The sequence below is a fragment of the Melozone crissalis genome, unplaced genomic scaffold, assembly GCF_028551555.1.
Source record: "Melozone crissalis strain CALT ecotype California unplaced genomic scaffold, PUWL_Pcris_2 ptg000004l_1, whole genome shotgun sequence".
Lineage (NCBI taxonomy): Eukaryota > Metazoa > Chordata > Aves > Passeriformes > Passerellidae > Melozone > Melozone crissalis.
The window spans coordinates 7,292,781-7,313,030 of NW_026535782.1; the positions used below are offsets into that span (position 1 = coordinate 7,292,781).

The 20,250-nt window shown below is 39.6% G+C and overlaps 1 protein-coding gene across 4 annotated transcripts in view; it reads left to right on the forward strand.

Moving 5' to 3' along the window:
- KIF21A (kinesin family member 21A) overlaps positions 1-20,250 on the forward strand; it is an 86,549-nt gene that overhangs the window by 20,210 nt on the left and 46,089 nt on the right. For all 4 annotated transcript variants that reach the window (XM_054280948.1, XM_054280940.1, XM_054280922.1 and 1 more), the window contains exons 2-6: positions 10,062-10,284; positions 11,571-11,753; positions 14,627-14,776; positions 15,433-15,567; positions 18,722-18,889. In XM_054280948.1, coding sequence (XP_054136923.1) covers positions 10,062-10,284; positions 11,571-11,753; positions 14,627-14,776; positions 15,433-15,567; positions 18,722-18,889 — 859 coding nt within the window. The remainder of the gene's footprint in view (positions 1-10,061; positions 10,285-11,570; positions 11,754-14,626; positions 14,777-15,432; positions 15,568-18,721; positions 18,890-20,250) is intronic.

The following is a 20,250-nucleotide window of genomic DNA, read 5'->3' on the forward strand; positions in this document are numbered from 1 at the left end:
AGATCCTGGCAGCACTTGTTATCCTGGCTCAGGGATACTAGGCTGCTGGGCTATGCACTCTTCAAAAAGGCTTCCTTAAACTTTTGTTTTTTTAAATTTTTTTCATCTGAATTTACTTAGAGTGGTATTTGTTTAGCACATGTAAGCTCTGTTAGGCATTCAGTCATGCTGCAGAAAGTTGCTACAGGAAGTGTATTCCTTTTCCTGCTGCTGCCCTTGTTACATAATTAGTACCAGGCTCTGGTGAGCTTTACCCAGGCAGTGACTCAGCCACTGCTCACAGCTGGGAGCCCCAGAGCAGGAATGATGAGGCTGCTGAGTTTCATGCTAAAGCTATATTTTGGAGGGAAAAAACCTCCATAATTTGCAAAAGAAATACAGGGTGTCATTCTCTTTCTTTGGTATGTAGAGTTGCTTTCTTCATGAATCCTTACCCTCAGAAGGATCAGCTTGCTGGCTTAATTGGCCTCCTGTATCCATCAGGGCCGTAGTTGTAGACACTGATCTGGGCACACACCAAAAAACCTTTATTTTCCCATTTCTCTTGAATTTGTGACCTCTATTTTCTTTAAATGTTGTAATCATCAGGTACTATTGCCATAATTTTTTCATAATAGTAATTTATACTAGTCTTCATTATTGTAAGTGCTAGTGATTGATGTGAAACACCACCAGTGAAATGAAGATGGTGTTTCATACTTCTATGCATGAGATTTATAGTCATAAAAGCTGAAATATACTTTTTAATAGAAACCCTTAATTTACAAGAATCAAGTGCAGTCAGTGTAAGAGGAACAGATTTAATATGCAATTTAAAGGCAGTACTGTCCTCAATTTGCTTTGTGGATATTTGACTTGGTTTATAAATATATGTGGAGCACAGCCATCAAATTGCAGACTGGTTGAACCCTCTGGTAAACTACAGTTTTAGTGATAAGGAGCAGCCATCCAAATCCATAGCCACAGATGGTTCTGCTTCCCTGAATAAATGTTTTACTTACAATTTTCCTTGATTGTGTATTTCTTTTGCTGGTTCAGAAGACATTTCTTTGATTCCTGATTGGCCTTTTGGAAATGTGAGGTACCCAGACCACCTGGGGAAACCTGTTGTTCATGTCTGAACCAAGTATTTGGGATATCTCTGCTGTTCTGCCAACTGTGGGTGATGTCCACAAGTGCAGTGTAAGCAGACAAAAGGCTGAAAGTGTACACAGGGCTTTCTAAGACTGAAAGCTACCTCTCAAATAAAAACTGAAATGACCTAACACCTTCTGAAATTCCTTTTTTCCCCTCTTATTTAAAGGTGATCAAGATTGTCAGGGATGATAGTTTCAGAGTTAATCCTTAAAGGAGAGGTGGCTAGTGAGTGACCTGTTTATTTCAGTGTATGTTCACATGTTCCATACAGCACGGTGACCAGAGCTTGAGCTAATGCCAGTCACACTGTAGTGCAGCTGAGTGCTGTGTTTCCTTGTGCAGCAGAAATACTTATTTTTGCTTCTTACTCTCTGGAATGACTTGTTCATGCTCCCTGATGGGGAAAGGCAGTTGCTTGGGGCTAATCAGCTACTTGGAGATCAGGTGATTGTGGTCCCTTTCAGCACCAGAGTGCATTTGACCCTTTCAGCACCAAAGCACGTTTGACTCCTGATTGCTGTGACCCAGGTCTCTATTCTGTCACTTCATTGCATGATACAGGTGTGCCTGCATTCCTGTATGGTATGAAATTAATTTGGAGTTTTACTTTTAGGAAGATCTAACTCCTTCTTTGATTTCTTGCTCATAAACCACACATAATTCAAGTCTTAGCTCATAAGTTATACATTGCTGCATTTGCTTAGCTCTCGTCTTATCTAAGATGTTGTGTTATTTTTCTTCTACCTTTTTGAGACAGGTGACACATATAACAATAGATGTTAAGAAAACCAAGGCAAGTAGCACAACAGGACAATTTAAAAAAACTGTTTGCCTTTGGAAAAGGCACTTCTGTTTGGCTTTACTCAAACTGCACTTGGATCTGGAGGTGTGCCAGTCCTGTGCATGGCAGACATGTGGAAGCTTATGGTAGTGCAGCTTTTCCATCAGAGATGACCTTGTCTTGGGCTAGAAATAACCCAGGCCAGTGCAAACCCTGCAATACAGTTCCCCTTCTCTCTCTCTTAAAAGCCAAATTTTTCTCAAATGTTGTGGATTTCTTTGCTCACTAGAGAGTAAATTAGTTCACAATAAAACCACACAAACAAGGTTTGTTTGAACGCTTGCATTCATGTTATCAAGAAAGATGCTGGAGATCTTGTGGAGGATCTGCTAGCCCTCCTGTGGGGGTGGTGTGAGGAAGGACACGTGCAGAGCAGAAGGAATTATGTGAGACCAAGCCTAGGTTTTTCCCCTCTGCATTTTCTTTTCCTAGCAAAAGTGCGGGGCTGTGCCTGCCAGTCTGGGGATGCCATCTGTGTGGCACAGCCTGCTAGGCTGTCACAGAATTGCACAAGAGTTAATCTGAAATCACACTGCTAAGCTGTGTCCTGGCCATGGTGGCTGCCTGGAGATACAGCTGTTGTGTGGCTCTTGAGGAACCAAGGCAAGCAGCAGCCTGTGGAACTGCCTCAGCCTGGCACTGCCAATGTCATCTCCAGCATGAACAGCTAATGGCTATGGGAGCTGACCAGACCCAGGCTACTGAAAAGGGTAATTGTTTCATGAAATTAAATTTGTGTGTAAAAATAAAGAAAAAATTATTAAAGAGGTAGAGTTTAGGCGTATGGGAGAACTGGACAAATCTAATTATGGCAGTGGTATATTTCCTCAATTTAATTTTGTTCTGGTTTTCCATGTGTTGCTTTCTCATTAAATGCAAACTGGAAGTGACAGTTTGTGGCACTGGAACAAAATATTTTCTGCAGATGTTTTCAATAGAATTTTTTTTTGCTTGCATTACATTAGCTGTTGAAAATGTGAAAATGTTATACCTCAGAGCCCATTTGGTAATTTAGTGGCTGGGTGTTTTTAACTTAAGGCTTAATGGTCATATTCAATTGCTAGACATATTGAAGGGATAATAATACCTTTTTATCATTATCCTAATAGGACTTTGGAGTAAAATCTGGACCATGTAGATCCTGCTTAAGCTTTCATCACTGTCCTTACTGCATTTTTTTAAAATATCCTAAGCTGTTTCAGGAGGTTTTATTTCTGGTATTGCCAGTTGTACAGTTGCCATTGTATCGAAATGCCTTTAGACACCAGGAAGTTTTCAGGGACATCAAGTAGGTAAGTGTTAGTGCATGTGCAGAACATCTGCCTCCCTTGTGCTTGCCAGGAGGTGTAAGTGTAGGCTGAGAACACCTGGGCTCTGGGCACTCACCTGCTGGCAGCCCTGGGCTCAGTCTGGGCCCTGGCAGCTTTAGAGGAGCAGCGATGGGAGCAGTGCCCAGTGTTAGGTAGGAGTGATGGAGCTGCAGTCACAGCGAGGCAGGGCTGCTTGCCCTGGCTGGTGACTGCCCTGTGCCTGGGCCCCTGGCACAGGGGGAAGCAGCTTCCTGGGCAGGGAGCTGACCCACGGCAGGGGGAAGGACCTGGCCATGTGCTGGGTGGGTCAGCTGCTGAGCTGTGTCTCGTGTGGTCACTGCAATCTGTAATTGCATGCCCATTTTTCCATCTTGACAGCAGTACATGTAATACCAGTGATTGATACCATTAATGTGGAGTTAGACCATTACTGATGTCACTATTCAGAAACTCTCTGTAGGTGACAGTTGCTGGTACAAGGCTAAAGACTTGTTCCTGCACTCTTTTTGCTGTGTTAACAGGAGATAAACCTGGAGTTTCTCATATACCAGATCTGTATCCTTAAAGCTCATTGAGAGGTGCAGTTGAGATGAGTGCGTTCAAACATTGTAGTTGTGGTCTCATTTAAAAGTGATGCTAATCACAGAGCAAGATTCCACTGTGTGCAAGCAAAAATACTGAAAAGTTTATGCAAGCCTAAGTATCAGGTGTCTTTGAGATGGAACCTGCTTACCTTTCTTTACTCCCTGCTTGCTCTGAAGGGAATTTAACGGGAGTGATTTGATGACTGTAAATTTAAGGGAGTAGTAAGGTAAGGGAATTCTGGTGCTGAATTGGAAGCTGTTTTCTTCTGGTTTTGGGCAGTTTTTGTCTGTTTCCCAGTTCATACTGCTGCTATGCTTCACTAAGTATTTCATTAGCTGTTTCTGGATTTAATGTTTCATATACCCACATGTGAAGCTTAATTGTGTAAAATTTAATAGGCTTAGTGCAGTAAGAGAAGTATTGGAGAGCCTTGGGTTTACAGGTTAACTTGTTTCCTGCTCAGCCTAGCACGTGGCTTGAATTTATGCTTTTCTGAGCAAGGTGAAAACAGCCCTTGCCCCACAGAGCCTTTTTAATGAAAAGGAGCTTTACATGTGGCTTCAGAAAAATCTTTTCTTTCCAACACACAGCTTCTGGATAGCCATTGCAGTTTGAAAGATTACCCTATGATTTTTTTTTTCTGCTTTGCTCTCTGTAAAACAAGAATAATTTGATTCTTTGCCCTTTTTGGATCAGTCATAGAAGTTCTTGTGTGCTTGCTGCTGTTAGAGGTGCTGAGAAGGCATATGGTAAACACTTTGATTACTACCCTTTATTAGAGCTTACAGTTCTTCTCATGGAGATGCAAATTGAAAAAATCTCTGGTCTTGTTTAGTATATGAAATAAGATTAAGGGGTGACATGATCATAGATAGTTAGAGATTGCTTGGGTAAAATTAAATAATGGAGAGGTTTTTAAGTAAACAGGCACAGAGGTAGAAGTGTTTAGTAGTGAAAAGGGATGTGTGTGTATGTATATATATACATCCTTATATCTGCATGTGGTTATTTATGTAAATAATATGTATTTATATTTAGATCACTGGGACAATTTTTTATCCCTAGAAGTCAACTTAGCATGCTTTTCAAAGAGATATGATATTATCTAATTTAAACAGGAATCAATTCTGTAAAGTCTGATGTCTTGCATAGCACAGGGTGTTGGTCTGATGATGGCTGTAGTCCCTGAACTGTATTATCTGAGCCTGTTCCAGCTGACAATACTTTCAGCAGAGACATTGTGCCCCTGCTCTGCTGAGGGATTAGTTCCAGTACAATACAGTGCATTACTGTGCAACCGCTGGCTGGTTTAGCACTCCCTAATTTGACAACTTGTCCCAGTGTGCTGAGGCAGGAGAGATTTAGGGGATTAAGTTTCATGTGTGTGGCCTGGAGGTGCTGCAAAGTACACGTAAACAAGAATTGGGTGTGTTCATGCTTTGGAGAGGAGCAGAGGGAAGGATGGAAAGCAAAATGTTGTTTGGGAAGTTGCCACATCTAAGAAGATGTGATTGGAAATAGGTAGAAAACGCCCGATTGTCTGCAATTAAGAGAGTAGCCTGAAAAACAGGTGGGGTAGGACCATGTAGAAGACAAAATGGGTGAAGTCAAATTGGTCCTGGAGAAAAATCTCAGTGGCAGACTGCCAGACCACAGGCTGGGCAAGGAGAGGTGACCAGAATGAACTCATTCACATTTTTAAAGTGTGGGTGCTGCCTGCTTTGCTGACAGAAGTGACCACATTAAGACGTGAGAGTGGAAAATGTTTGACTGTAAGCAGAAAGGAAAAAATCACTTTCCCTATTCATGTGTAGGATGGAGAAGGAAGAGATGTTCCTATAGGCAGTGCTGGAACTGAATCTGACTTGTATGAGGACTTCTGTTTGCTGGACCACACATTCAGTGCAAATAGTAAGACTGGGAGCCTTGAGGTTTGGGTGATGCACTCACATTGTTTGTAAGTGGCCAGAAATCAGGGTGAAGGGGAGGAATGTCTTGCTTACTCATTGAGGACATCACATTAATTTAATGGCAAACTGTTCTGGTTTGAAAGCAAAACCAGTGAGAGACTCCAAGTCAGACAATTTTTTAAGAAAAGGGAAAAAACCCCAAACCAAATACATGCAATAATAGAACAGAAAAAACACTGGAAGAGTCAGAATACAGCCTGACATTTTGCTACTTAGGGTGGTGGTAGCAGTCTGGATGAAATGGTCTTGTTGAAGTGGTGATCCTGTGGAAACGATCTGGTAGCTCTTGTCATCTGGAAACCAGTGGGTAAGGGCAGCCATTCCTCTGGGAATCCAATGGAAAGACTATTTGTAGTGTCCCAAAACCCCAGATTATATCCAGGTGGGGATGCTTAGCTCTTCCCCCCTGGGTGGAGCATCTCACAGTGGGCTGAAATCGTTCTGAGTCATGTGGTGGATCCTTGATGGTCCATTAAACAGAAATGACTCCCGAAGGGAGTTATCCCTGAGTCATGTGGAAAAGGCTTTCATGGGCCCATTAACAGGAGGTAAGGAAAAAAACAGTGCCCCTCCTGTTTTCAGCAGCTCTTGAGGATGGGCGTAGAATACATCTTTATATTGTAACCTAGGACACAAATTTAGCAAGAGAGCTGTATAGATTTCAGAGCATGAAGTATCCCTTGAGGAGACCTCGGGTTGGGTAATGAAGGTCTCTTGTCTGCACATCTCTCTTGGGAGAAGATGCCATTCAAACCTGATGCACTCATGATCTGTCTCTGTTACCTCTCAGCTCCATAGCAGAGTGGGACCAGTCTCAGAATGAGAAGGGAGTCTGTCTTTGGTGTGAAGCTTCCCTGCTGTGGCGAGTCTTGCTTTGTTTTTCCTTTGTGTTCCCTAAGTGCTGGTGAAATGCTGCTTTTCTCCTAGCACTGCCTTCAGATTTAGTTGTAAGTTAGGGAGGAAGGACACCATCATTGCTGCTGGATCTCTGAGGGTTGTGTTGCAAGCAGGAGAAGTGGCTGAGCTGGTGAGAAGCTGCCAGCAGTGCCACAGATGCCCCTCAGCTGAGCTGTGGGCTGCCTGTGCTGGGCTGGTGTGTGCAGCTTGCTGTTGAGCAGCACAGCTCTGGGAGGAGCTGCCTTGCTGCAGGCAGGACCTGGCCCTGGCCAGGAGGATTCTCATGGGAAGTCTCTGCTGGGTGACATTGAAACTGCTCTCCTTACAGTCCTGTCATCACTGGAATAACTATCATGCAAATCATTGATATTTTAGGCATGCTGTTCCTTTTCATGGTCAGTCAGCCTTTGCTTAGTAGTAGAAAGGAGAAATTTATTCGGCACTGTCATAATTGCATCAGTTTGTCAGTGTAGAAAATTAATTTTCTTTCAAGCGTAAAATAAAAACATATGAAGAAGAAACTTCTTAAAAAAACTCGTTGACTTCATTCTGCAAGTTGTTGCTAAAAGCCTTTTTGGAACTGGGGACAAGTTGTGTTTTTGGGATGCCCTAAAGCTTGCTTGATGTTGAAAATGTGTTTCCCATCTAGATTTCTAGAAGAGATCTTCCCAGGCTGTTTTGTTCTGGAAGGCAATGAGAGATTCCTCTGGACCTTTACGAGCCCTCAGACAATTAATGGCCTCTGTGCTGGTGCACTGGATTAGTGAAAGAATAAGAGTGCTTAGTCTGAAAAAGGAGCTTGCCCTCTGACTGACTTCACAGCAGCAGAAGAAGGCAGCAGGATAACCTACTGAGTAGGCATTTTCAAACTATTGTTTTAGACAGCAAGCTGCAGTGTTTTATTTGCTTGACCTTCCAGTTGTGTAGAATGCTTTTAGAAAAGGCATATGATTAATTTTTCTTTGAAGACTTACTCTACTTAGAAATAAAAGCTATTTTATTACCAAAATATCCTTAATTTAGAAGGAAGTAAATGTATTACAAGCTTCTGTGCATATTTATCAGATTCTGTGTTCAGTCAACACAGGTACAAGTGGATCAAGTTGGTTGTTATTGAAGGAGCTGTGTAAATCCTGTATTACTTTCAGCATTCTTATTTCATTTAAAGAAAAAAAAACAAACCTCCTTATGATGTTGTTAGAGAGAAAATTTGACCTATATTATATACTTTGAGTCCTTAAATGCAAATACTAGTTGTAGAATATTTATGCCTGTTTTGCACATCATATAATCTTTTCTTTAATAATGTTTTTCAAAGGTTTACTTAATTTTCACTTTATACGAGAGGGTAAGCTGACAAGGGTGGTACCTCCTGATCATTAATGAAGTTTCTATACTGGAATTAATGTGCACAAACCTTACAGATCAATTAAGGTTAATCTCCAGTGTCACATCTGGGATATAATGAAACCCTCAAAATGAAAAATCTGAAAAATACTCTTGAGAGCAGTGCACATCCCTCAATGAAAAAATCAGAATCTGCAATAAAGAGTAGATACATGATGCTTTGTGAGATTTTTTTTTTGTATCTTTTTTTCAAGCAGGGTATTTCTAACTTTATCTAACATGTACATAATTAGTCTGCAGCAGTCCACGCATTTGTTGGAGGCAAGCTCTCTCTGTATCAGCAGATGTTGGCACAGTCCCAGTGGATCAGCAGGTAGCTTTGGGCCCTTATGCTCCCATTAGAATTTGGAACAAGTTTTGTGTGTTTGGAGTTGAGCATTTTGGCTTTGTTTCTTCTGAAGGGGGTGTAAATTGTGCACACCGAAACTGCTCTGTGATCCAAACCAACATGTGGTACCGAAAATGTTGGGGAATTTGCTTCAAGGCAGCACAGCTACTCTGAACAGAGCACTAATGTCCCTTAAATCAGGGAATATGAGATGAATATGTGCCTTTTAGTATACTCTGTGCATGCAGATCTTTGAGACTGTGTAACTGAAAGTAGCCACACTGAAGCTTTATATAATTGGAGGATCTGTATAAAATATTCCATGTTTCTGTTTGTATGTAGCTGTACTGCATCTTTTTATCATTCCTATTATCCTTCTTTGTCACTTCTTTTAAGCTGCACACTGCACATGTTTTGGTGTGGGCTTTGTGTGTTTGGGTTTGGTTTGAGTTGGTTTTTTTTTTGGTGCTGCTTTGGGAACTTGGAAATATCTTTTTAAAAAGGTAGCTTTTTAAGCAAATTATTAGTTACTTACAGCTAAGAACAGTGTGTTAAGTGAGCCAGAAATTTTCGTCTTGGTAGTTAATCATTAAACCCATGGAATCACAAGCTTCTGCAGTCATTATTAGTTGTGAGGCCAGTACATTAATTCAATTTTGATGAGGCTGCAAGAGTGTTAAGAGTGCAGGAGGAATCAATAAAATGATAGAATATAAGAAGTTCAAGCTATATTCTACAATTTATTTTGTAAAATAAGAAACTGACCAAACTGAAATAAAGGCTGAAATTTGTCTTAGAGGGGAATAATGAGGAATGAGACACTCTTACCTTTAGAACTTGTTAAATGTTGTTCTTTTTCTGTTGTCTGAAGGTATACTTCACTGAAACCAAGCATTTCACAGAAGTGTTCTGGCTGTACAAGTTCCTTTTCTGACAAAAGGAAAGAAGCAATCTAGCCTTTTCCTTGCCGCCATTGCTCTTGCAGCAAGGAGACTTTCATTTAAGATGATACCACGGAATATTCTGAGTTAATAGGGACCCATAAGGATCTTCAAGTCCAACTCTTGAGTGGAAAGCCCATACAGGAACTGAACCCACAGTCTTGGCATCACTAGCACCAGGCTCTAGCCAGCTGAGCTAGGTGTTGGTGGGTCCTTGCTCCCAAATTGCTATTTAAACTACCCTGTATTTTTTTTCCACATTTAACTTTCTTGTAAAAAAAGCAAAATGACTGTTTTTACAATGAAAGCATGCAGAAGTTTGATAAAACTGGAAAGCTTGATTTCCAAGTCTGAACCAACATAGAAAAGTGACTCTTCAGTAATGCATAAAAAACATACAGAAACATTTGGAGTTCTAGGCAGGTAATCAGCTTGAAGTAGGTGAACCTTCAGAAAAGATGGTGTCATTTGCATGAGCAGTTTGTCTGGGGTTCTGATACAGTCAGTACTATGGCTCAGACAACCAAAATGCCTCTGGTATCTGAAGAAAAATTCACCCTTCTCAGATCCCTTATTTAGATTGTGTACTTCTCTATTTTTGATGATGAGAATTTCTGATAGTTCTTTTTATCTCTTCCAAAACAGAATTAGACCACAGTTAGCCAAAGAGAAGATTGAAGGATGCCATATCTGTACATCTGTCACACCTGGTGAACCTCAAGTGTTCTTGGGAAAAGATAAGGCCTTCACTTTTGATTATGTCTTTAACATTGACTCACAGCAAGAAGAGATCTATGTACAGTGCATAGAAAAGCTGATTGAAGGTTGCTTTGAAGGCTATAATGCCACTGTCTTTGCTTATGGCCAGGTAAGCTTCACAATTTTATTTTATACCATTTATTTTGAAATAAAGAGTTTTTTGAAACTTATTTTTCTCTTAGATTTCTGAATGCGTTAATCTGGTTTTAGCATCTTGGGTTTATTTTCAGTGAGTTACCCACTAGGAGAGTGTTGAGTTTATATAAATTCTGCTACGACTGGCAGTTGAAACAGAGAGTATATATAGGTCACAGATCTGAATTTAATTGTAATACTGAAAATAGTATCAGTCCATATAATTCCTGAATTCACCTCAATGCAGCAATACAAATTACTGACCTTGAACTATAGAGATAGGTTGTACTGAGATTGTTCTCTGAGCAACTTACAACCGACTGCATTTTTAGAGACTTTTGGGAATAGGAGCTTTTTAAAAATAGATCCTGGAGAACTTCAGGCCACGTTGTTTGCTTGTGGGCAAATTGTAGAGATCCGATTCCAAAGTCAGAGAACTTTTCATCAAGAACACATCCTCTTAGTACACTGGGCATACTCAAAGCTGAGCACAATGCAGACAGTGTGTTACTGTCTTCCAAATATTCCTTTACAAGTTGATTGCATAAAATGTGGTCTGGGATGCTGAATTTCACCTGTTAGGTGTTGTATCTCAGGTTAGCCAGGTGAAGTCTATTCCTAGTCAAACAAAGCAGTTTGCAGATCCAGTTTAGCAGACTATGTTCAGCTGTGTGATCCTATCTTTGTCTTAGACTTGACCCACTAATTAAGTGAAAACACTACACTACCTTCACTTCTATTGGACTTCACATTTAATTAAATTATCTTCCTAGTGAAGACAGAGCTTGTATTCTTTAGAATAAAGTGAGAACAACGGGAATATAATACCTGAGATATTCAGACATCTTAATTAAGGGAGTCATTTGATCTACCTCAGTAAAGAATTGCAAATGCTGCTTTTACCTTCAAATACATGTTTCAATTAACAGCCTTGGTTGGAAACATTAACTCATCTTTTGACCTAGGTAGAGAAGACAGCTCAAGGCTAATGTGAACTGGGTAGGGAGAGTTCCTAGGGGAAGGGTTATGAAAGATTGAACTGCTCTCTGCCTTCTTGTATGTGATCTCTGGATAAACAGTTGAGTTTGTCCAAATTCTGCTATTTATCCATATTTCAAAGTGACCTGTTGTTGTGTGTGTTAATACTGTAAAGATGGCAGGTTGATGTGAACATTAGTGTGCACAAACTGTATTTCTGTGATGATTTGGTACTATTAACATGTTCTAGTGATTACTCCTCCTACTCCTTTTTCAAAATAGACAGGTGCTGGCAAAACCTACACCATGGGCACTGGATTTGATGTGAACATAACAGAAGAGGAGCAAGGCATTATATCACGTGCTGTTAAGCACCTTTTCAGATGTATTGAAGAAAAAAAGCAAGGTGCTATTAAGCAAGGACTTCCACCTCCAGATTTTAAAGTGAATGCACAGTTCTTAGAGGTAAATATGATCCACATTTGTGGGTGTAACTTTATGCGGATTTTTTGGTAGTTTTGTTTTGTTTTTGGTTTTTTTTTAAGAAAACCAATTAAATATTTTTTCTTGTTGCTTCTTTTAAATTTTCTTTTCTCCCAGGATGTTTTGAATTAATATACAAGATTTCAAAAGGAAAATTGATAGGATTTGCTGCAGCTCTTCAATTTATGGAAAAGTCTTTTTTTATCTTACTCCAATTATTTTACTACTTCCCTTCATAGTATTATTTTGAAGTAGAAATATTTGTTTGTCATCATTTATCCCTTTCTGATTGTAAGTCCTGCTGGTAATTCTTGACAAAACTTTAAAACAAGAAATTATAAAAGCCCCTCTAATTGTATTTTGTGGCTTCGAGTAGTGACCATGCTTTGCCTGCTTTTGTCACTTTGCCTTAGATTTCTTTAGCTTTCAAAATCTGTTCAGAAGACTTTCTTTCACCAAAGAAGAAACCTAGCATGAAAATACTTCTTTTTGCAATTCCCACTGGTTTAGGATTGGGCTTCAGTGTCATGGTTCCCTTCTTTCTTAGACCCAGAGAAAAAAAACAAAAACCCTGATCAGTACTGTGGCAAAACTGCTCCCCTTGTACTTTCTTGTAGACTCAGGTACTGGTAAGGGGCCATAACATCTGTGATCTTTCTGACCTGCAGCAGCTGCAGCTTTATGCCTTGTAGGGTTTGTACTGTGCCTCCTGGCTGTGGAACTGCTCTTTAAATTGATTGATTTAGGTGTAATGTGTTTACATTTACTACCAACCTGAAAAATCTGATACTTTAGGCACACAGAGAGGCAGAATCAATTTTAGGAAGAGCAGGTGTAAATTTGTTTGGCTTACTTTAGTATGTACAACTTTATCTACTTGGGGGTAGAAACCCCCACTTCAGTATTACCCTGAGAAAAGCTGTTAGTTTACTTCAGGAGCAATAACACCAAGTCCTTTAGTCACTAACAAGCTGGCATTGGTTTTGTATCAGATTAGGCTTGTCGTTGCTACCCTTATGCAGAACCTTTTGTTGCTCTGGCTAATATTTGCCCAGAGAGAGTTGGCTTGAGCATGTGCTGTGGGAATGCTCCACTCTGTGCACCAGGGAGCTGCAGCTTTGCTTAGGCAGCTGCAACATGAGTGGCATAAGGAGCAGTGACCAGTGTGGTTTCTGAATTTATTGTGTTTTTTGACATAACATTACAAATGTGATTGAGTCCCAAGATACAGGACAGTGATTAAATGTTACAGTGAGAATGGTGTGAAGAATGGCAGCCATTGCAATATATTTCAGCTGAACTGTACATACTGAAACCTGTCTTGTTTATCTATTTAGAGGAAAGGTTAAATTATGTATATAATAATTTGTCCCTTTAAAAAAAAAGTCATTTTAGCTGGTAGATTTTTTCTTTTACTAAGACTTTACCAGGAGGAACTTTTTCAGATTAGTTTGATATTATACACTATTCTTGTGTCAAAAAGTATCCTCTTCCTCCCATCCTGTCTACCATTAGAGCTGGATTGCACAAACAATAATTTAGTCGTTGAGCAAGTTGAAGCAAGATTGTATTTTTGGAATAACTTTGAAGTCTTACAGCTGGATAACTGTTGGGAACAGTGACTTCTGTTTGCTACTTTCTTGCCTTTCTTTAGTTGGCTGCAGTCTGCCTCCCTTAACTCTTTGCTTCCCTGCTTTTTCAAAAGACAGGCATATGCAGTCCCATCCAATTGCAGGTGTGTTATCAGGATCTGCTCCAAATTGTGGCATCAGTTTGTTTGAATTTATGAAGGTAAAACATTAGTAAGAAGATTCCTACATAGACTATCTATGCCTAATAATTAAATAGAATTCCTTTTTTACTATGTAAAGGATTAAAAGCATCACATTCACAAATGCTGTTTTTTTTTCTTCTCAGGGATGGCTTTTTGCTTTTAAGAGGAGAAAGCCACTTACTTTCAGTACTATAAGAAAGTACCTTGTGTGAATACAGATCTGTTGTAGTGGTTCTTTGACTGTTGCCTAGGGATTTAATCAGGAATTGAATTAGTCCTGGCTGAGCTTTGCTGACATGAATCAGTATAACTAAATTAGAGATACTTGATATGTTCCAGGGTACACAGGCAGAAACTTCAGCCATGAAATTCAGTGGGATAGTGTTTTTTCTGGGTGGGTTGTCTGTGTTTTTCCCCCTGATATCTTCAATTCAATCTAAACACTGCATGAAGTTGAGGATATTCTTATGGAGTACAAAAGCCCTGCTTAAGAAGCCATGCCATAGTATTTTTGGACTGATGCTTGGTGTCTTTAAGAAGCAGCTTGCACAAAAGCTATTATTATATGTCAAATTCCTTCCTGCTCAGGAAGAATTTATCTAAATGAGAGTCATAGAAATATGAAGGTGTGAGAGAGGAGATGAGGAAAGGTGCAATGGCAGGGAGAGCAAGTGGAATAAGTTGGAAGTGTTTGGAGCAGGGTGCAGCCAACTGAATCCACAAAAGAAAAGCCCAAGGTTAAATCTGAAGACAGCAGGTGCCTGCCACAGAAACCACTCTTGTTCTGGTGGCACCAAATTCCTCCTCTTCCCTGGTCCCACCAAAGAATTTTATCTCAGATCTGGCAATGTGAAAGAATTTACTGCATCTTTGGGTGGCATAATAGGAAGTCACCTTAATTTGCAGCTGCTCTGTCACCTATTGTCCTTGTAAGTTTCATGTCCTTTTCACATGTTTCGCATCTTTTAGGAGCTGAGAGATTTGGATTTTTACAACTTTTGGTATGTGCCATGCACAGATTTGTTAGCCATTGGAGGAATTCCTCCAAAAATGATGTTTTTTGTTTTTGTCTTCTCCTCAGCTTTACAATGAAGAAATTCTTGATCTGTTTGATACCACACGTGATATTGATGCAAAGAATAAAAAATCAAATATTAAAATACATGAAGATTCAGCAGGAGGAATTTATACAGTGGGCGTTACGACCCGAACTGTGAATGGAGAATCTGAGGTGATAACTGGAAATAAATTACGCTGTAACATGCCAAGTAGATTCTAAAAATGTCTGTGTGCTTTGATGTCTGTTTAAAAATAGAGGTCATGCTAGCTTATATCTGTCTCCTGGGCAATTGAAGTGTAAAAGCTAGCTAAAGTTTTTATTTTCTTAATTCTTTTTAGCCTTTAATCTGATATATTTGATACTAAGTGCATATCACTTTCATTTAAAGCTGGGAACATACTTTTGTTCATAATATAGTTCTGCTGGAAGAATTTTGACATATATGTAAATCTGATCTTCCAAATCTTATGTATATTCTTTTATCTTTGAGAGGAAATCTTTGCATTTGGCTGATGTGAAATAAACTGCTATTCATGTACACTGTAAATCTGAATACAAATGTTATTGTACTTTTTTTTGTACAGGTGAATGAAGATAGGTATGTTACTCCTAGGGTACACTTAAGAGGGGAATACGAAGATTTAAGTATTTTACAGAAATCACAAAAAATACTTTTAGTTTGCTCATTTAAAGATCTTTGTCCTTTTTTGTTTTTTTGTTTGTTTGCATATAGGAACTGCATGCATAGCAAAGAGAGAAATTTTAGCCCTAGAACATTTTTCCTTTAACCAGCAAGGGATGCAATGTGCTTGTTGCCTGTTTTCTAGATGATGCAGTGCTTGAAGCTGGGAGCTTTGTCCCGAACCACTGCCAGCACGCAGATGAACGTTCAGAGCTCACGGTCCCACGCCATCTTCACCATACACCTGTGTCAGACCAGGGTCTGCCCCGCGTTTAACGCCGTACGTACTTTTGCTGTTGGTAAACTTCTCTTTAGTAGCCATTTCTAAAAATGAGGACAGTTTTGGCAGCCACTGCTATTTGAATTGGACTTAGTAAGGATGCTGTAGTCATCATAATGCTTGATGAATTTGCTAAGCATTATAATAATTTGATTTAATCTGTGCATATGTAACCATCCTCTAACCAGAGGCAACCATAAATTGCAGACTCCTACAGGAACCTACCTATTCTCCCCTAACGTTTTCTTCAGTATTTTGTTGCGACGTACATAAGTGAGAAAGTTAAAATATAATTTGTCTTTAATTGGGAAATCACATTTAAGTGTCTTAGAAGTTAGTGGGTTTAAACTTGCAGTCAGCTAACTGAAACTGCTTGGATATTTCAGATTAATTGTTGATATCCAATAAGGTGCAAGTAGAAAAGCATTAAATTCTGAGGCTCAGTGTATATATCTTAAATAGCTATATATTTGGGGTGCAGGTATTTTGTTAAATCTATACACCTGAAATTCAAACTATGAATGAACATGGAGCTGTTCTGTAGAATATTCTGTATGTGACTGATGCAGAATATTCAGCTGTTAGTTACTGTTGGGTGTGTGTTGTAAAGAAGAAATGTTGTCTGAAGAAATCCACATTACTGAAAACTACAATACCTTCAGGGGGACTTAACTTGAATATTCTAAAGGTCTTTTGCATATAATTTTTAAATATTGCGTACTATCTAGCTAGCATCTGACCCATAGTTATCACATTTTTAAGCATGTGGAACAGTGAGTTGGATTTGCAGTGCTTTTTCGGGGGTTGCTTTTTTTTTTTAATAGTACAAATAATTATTTACAGGCAAAATGAGTGTTCCTTCCTGGTCCTTTGTGGTATGTAGACCTGCTTTGTACACCTGCTAAAAAACACTTCTTTCTGCTTTCCGTGCTGAAACTGTGGATTTGATGGTGTGGTCAGCTGTCTTCATTTGGGAGGGATTGGCATCACACTCCAAGGCCACACAGGGCGCTTCAGTCACTGCGTGGTGACGCTGTCTACTCGGAAATTTTTGTTGCAAACTGTCTACTGGAGAGTGAGAGGTCCTCTGGGGGCCTGTGTCCTGCAGGCCTTTGGCACAGCAGTCCCCCTGTGCTGGTGCACTTGCAGCCTTCCCTGCCAGCTGAGGTGCCCCAGGGTACTGTTGCCTGGCTCTGCCTGTGGTTTTACAGAGGCTTGTGTTAGAGGAAGAGGTGGCCATCTTCTGCCTTATGTCAAACTGTTTTGTTTCAGCTTTTCTTGGGAGATACGCACAAGATAACCTGAGTGTGGAGCTGGGCATTTCTAAACCCTTAATTTTTTAAGACAACACCCTGTTCTTTCCCTGTATTGTTTAGGAGAGTAGAGGATAGACCTGACAGTGTCCTCTGAATGCTCTTGGAATCTAAATTAATACAGGCTATTATTGGGTGGCCAGGAGAGATGTAGCTCAAGTTTCTGCAGACAACAGTTTTGGGAGACCTTTGTTACCAGGGCAACGCGGTTCCTCCTTCTCGGGTGACAGCCGTGGCCGTGCCCCCTCTGTGCGGTGGCCCGTGCCCAGGGCTGGCAGGCAGCCAGGGCTGCAGTGCTCAGACATGCTCCTGGGGCTCTCTGCACACCAGCCAGGCTTCTGGGAAGGTTCTGGATGTGCATTTCACTTGCTAAATGAGGGAGAGTGAGGGGATGCATTAATCATGGCTCCGAGGGCTGGGAATAAGAGTGTGGCCCCCAGAGTGTAAACATCAAAATAATAGAAATAATGATTGCTGCTCTTGTGGAAGTGGCACAGTTCCCATTCTCTTCTGTTACTGCTGCAAAAGGATGCATGAAATATTTAACTACCATCAGAAGGGTTTGGTCTGCAGAGACCTGCATTACTCTTTGCAAAGGGTACTGTGGGCTGGCTGGCCAAGGACATAAAGGTCACCACAGAATACCTGAGGGTCTGTGTTTGGCTTTTTCATTAGGTTTGGGCTTGTTGGTTTGTTTGTTTTTGTTTTTTAAGGCTTTTCTGGGTTACCTATGCTTAATGTGATTAGAAGTTCTTAATAAAGCTTGTAGTTTGGGCTGTGAGAGTTTGTTATGAATCCAGTATACACTTGATATGTGCTTATTATCTGATACCATGCCAAGCTAGTAGAAATTGCCCTGCAATGGGTGTCTTACCAGTAAGGTCAAGAAGTGAGTGATTTAAAGACTTTTCTAATTGGGTTACTTTCCTGACAATAAGTTTAACTACACTTGTAGTAAAATAAAAGTCTACAGTGAATGGTAGAAACTAACTGACAGAAAAAATGTTTGGGATCGTCTAATGAAAAAGGATAATTTTCCTCCTGTGCTTTGGGATGTGCAGTGGAAAGAGGCTGAGGCTGTGGTACCTGCCCCAGGGCAGTGTGTTCCTGGGCAGACCCCCTGCACTGACAGAGGCTTGCAGCAAGTGCCAGTCATTACCTGGGGGAGCAAGGTGGAAGGGAGAAAGGAACCTCTTCATTTTCTCTTGTTCCCTCCACTGTTGTTATTTTCTGGGGAAGTCAGAACAACTTGTGGAATACTGACTGCTAGGAGAAATGGTTTCCAACAATGATTCCTAATGAAAGTTGAAGAATCATCCCACAGGGAGGCTGGTGATGGGGTTTAGAGAGGTATAAAATCAAAATATCTTTCAGCTATTTGGAAGGTTTATAAACTAGCTGGTTCTGGTGATTTTGTGGGGTAATAATGTAATTAAAATTAGTTTTTTGGGGTTTGTTTTTTTTTTATTTTTTAAATCAGTTTCCTTTGACAATCGATTCAAGCATGCATTTTACAAGAGATACAAATTTCTTGCTCACCTTGCTGGAGACTTGTATATTTTAATAGATCTTTCCCCTCATTTCTTCATCAAGAAGCAATGGTAACTTGTACTTACAGTAATTTGTAATCACATGCATCTAGAACTAGGGTCTTCAAGGATGATATGTTAGTACATAAGATTAAAATGGAGATAGTATGTTTCAAAATACTGTTGTTATAAGAGAGAGAATAAGGAGATGGTCATAGTAAAGAGATGGTTTTGTAAATAATTGTTGATTGAACTTTGCAAACGTTAATGTGAAAGATCTCACCGAGCCTTCTGGGTTCTTCTTTGCTTCAGGATAATGCCACTGATAACAGGATAATATCTGAGTCTTCTGAGATGAATGAATATGAAACTCTTACTGCCAAGTTTCACTTTGTTGATCTGGCGGGATCTGAAAGGTTAAAGCGCACAGGAGCTACAGGAGAAAGGGCAAAGGAAGGCATTTCCATCAACTGTGGACTAGTAAGCCTATACAACTATTCAATATAATGTAAAACAAACCCAGGCAAAACACTTAGAAATGAAATTTATAGCTTATAGCTTAATTTTTTTTGTCTGTGTACTGGCTATTTTTTAATTAACTGTATTAAATGAAGTCATTTTTAAATTAACTGTATTTATTGTTTTTGTTAATGCTGAACTGCACTGAAAAGTAGAGCTGGTGATTATCAGTGGAGATGATAGTTTCATGTCTTTGTTTTGTGCACCATGGCTATGTGGAGGCTCTTTTAAAGTCTTTTAACTGTTTTAAAAAAGACATAAAAATACATGTCTGTTCTATATGTGAAAATACGTCTCGTTTCTCTGGGCTATTTTGCAGTACCAGTTTTCTGGGATATTGTTCAATTCGAATTTTCTCAATGATTCTCTTGCCATCATGACATTGGTTATTTTCTGTAGTTCTTCTGGTTATATTATATGGAAGAGAAAGAATATTCAGTTCAATTTCATCATTGATATAAGCACAATGCCAGCAGGATTTGGGGGATCTAGAGGACATAGTTGTGTCCTAACAAAGAGCACATAAAGTGCATGAAGGAGGAAATCAGTGTGATCTAACTAATATAAGATCACAAAACTTCTATTTGCAGTGAAGTCCAGCCCTCAGTTTTGTGGAACAGATTGAAAGTGCTTTAAATCCTTCAAAGCAAGCAGGGTGTGTGCAGTCCTTCATCTGCTGGTGGCATCCGCAGCATTTCCAAAGCAAGAACTTGCAGTACAGGGCGCCGCCTAAAGCAAAATCCTTCAATTTGACTGAAGTGTGTGTGTTTCCACATAAAAATAATTTCACAGCTAAATGTTTGATTGTTTATAAACAAGCATTAGATCCTTTTAGTAATGGAACAGGATAGCCATGGACTACAAGCCTTTAATTTCAAATCTTAAATGCTCAAATCATTATCAGACATTTTTTGCTTTATAACTATAGAGGTATACTAAATTCTGAGGTTTTTTTCTTCATATAAATGCTCCATATTTTATTCTAAATGTAGCATAAAGCGGATAGATGAAATTAATTTTAAAGAAATTATAGCTACTGTTAGAGGTAGAGATCAACTTTGTCATCTAAAGCAACTATTTGTTATATTAAGTAGTACCAACATTAGTTAGTGACTGACATGAGATATTAGTAGTGCATATGAATTGTGCTAAGCACTTTGGCACTTCCAGGCACCAGACTGTAAGTCATCTAATGCATTATTGATAACACAAGAATTTCTAAATGTAAAATACAGAAATCTTCAGAAATATGAAGCTTTTATGCTAACTGTCATGAGTATATTAATTTTTTCGCAATATGCTGATTCCAGTTTATAGGTGTT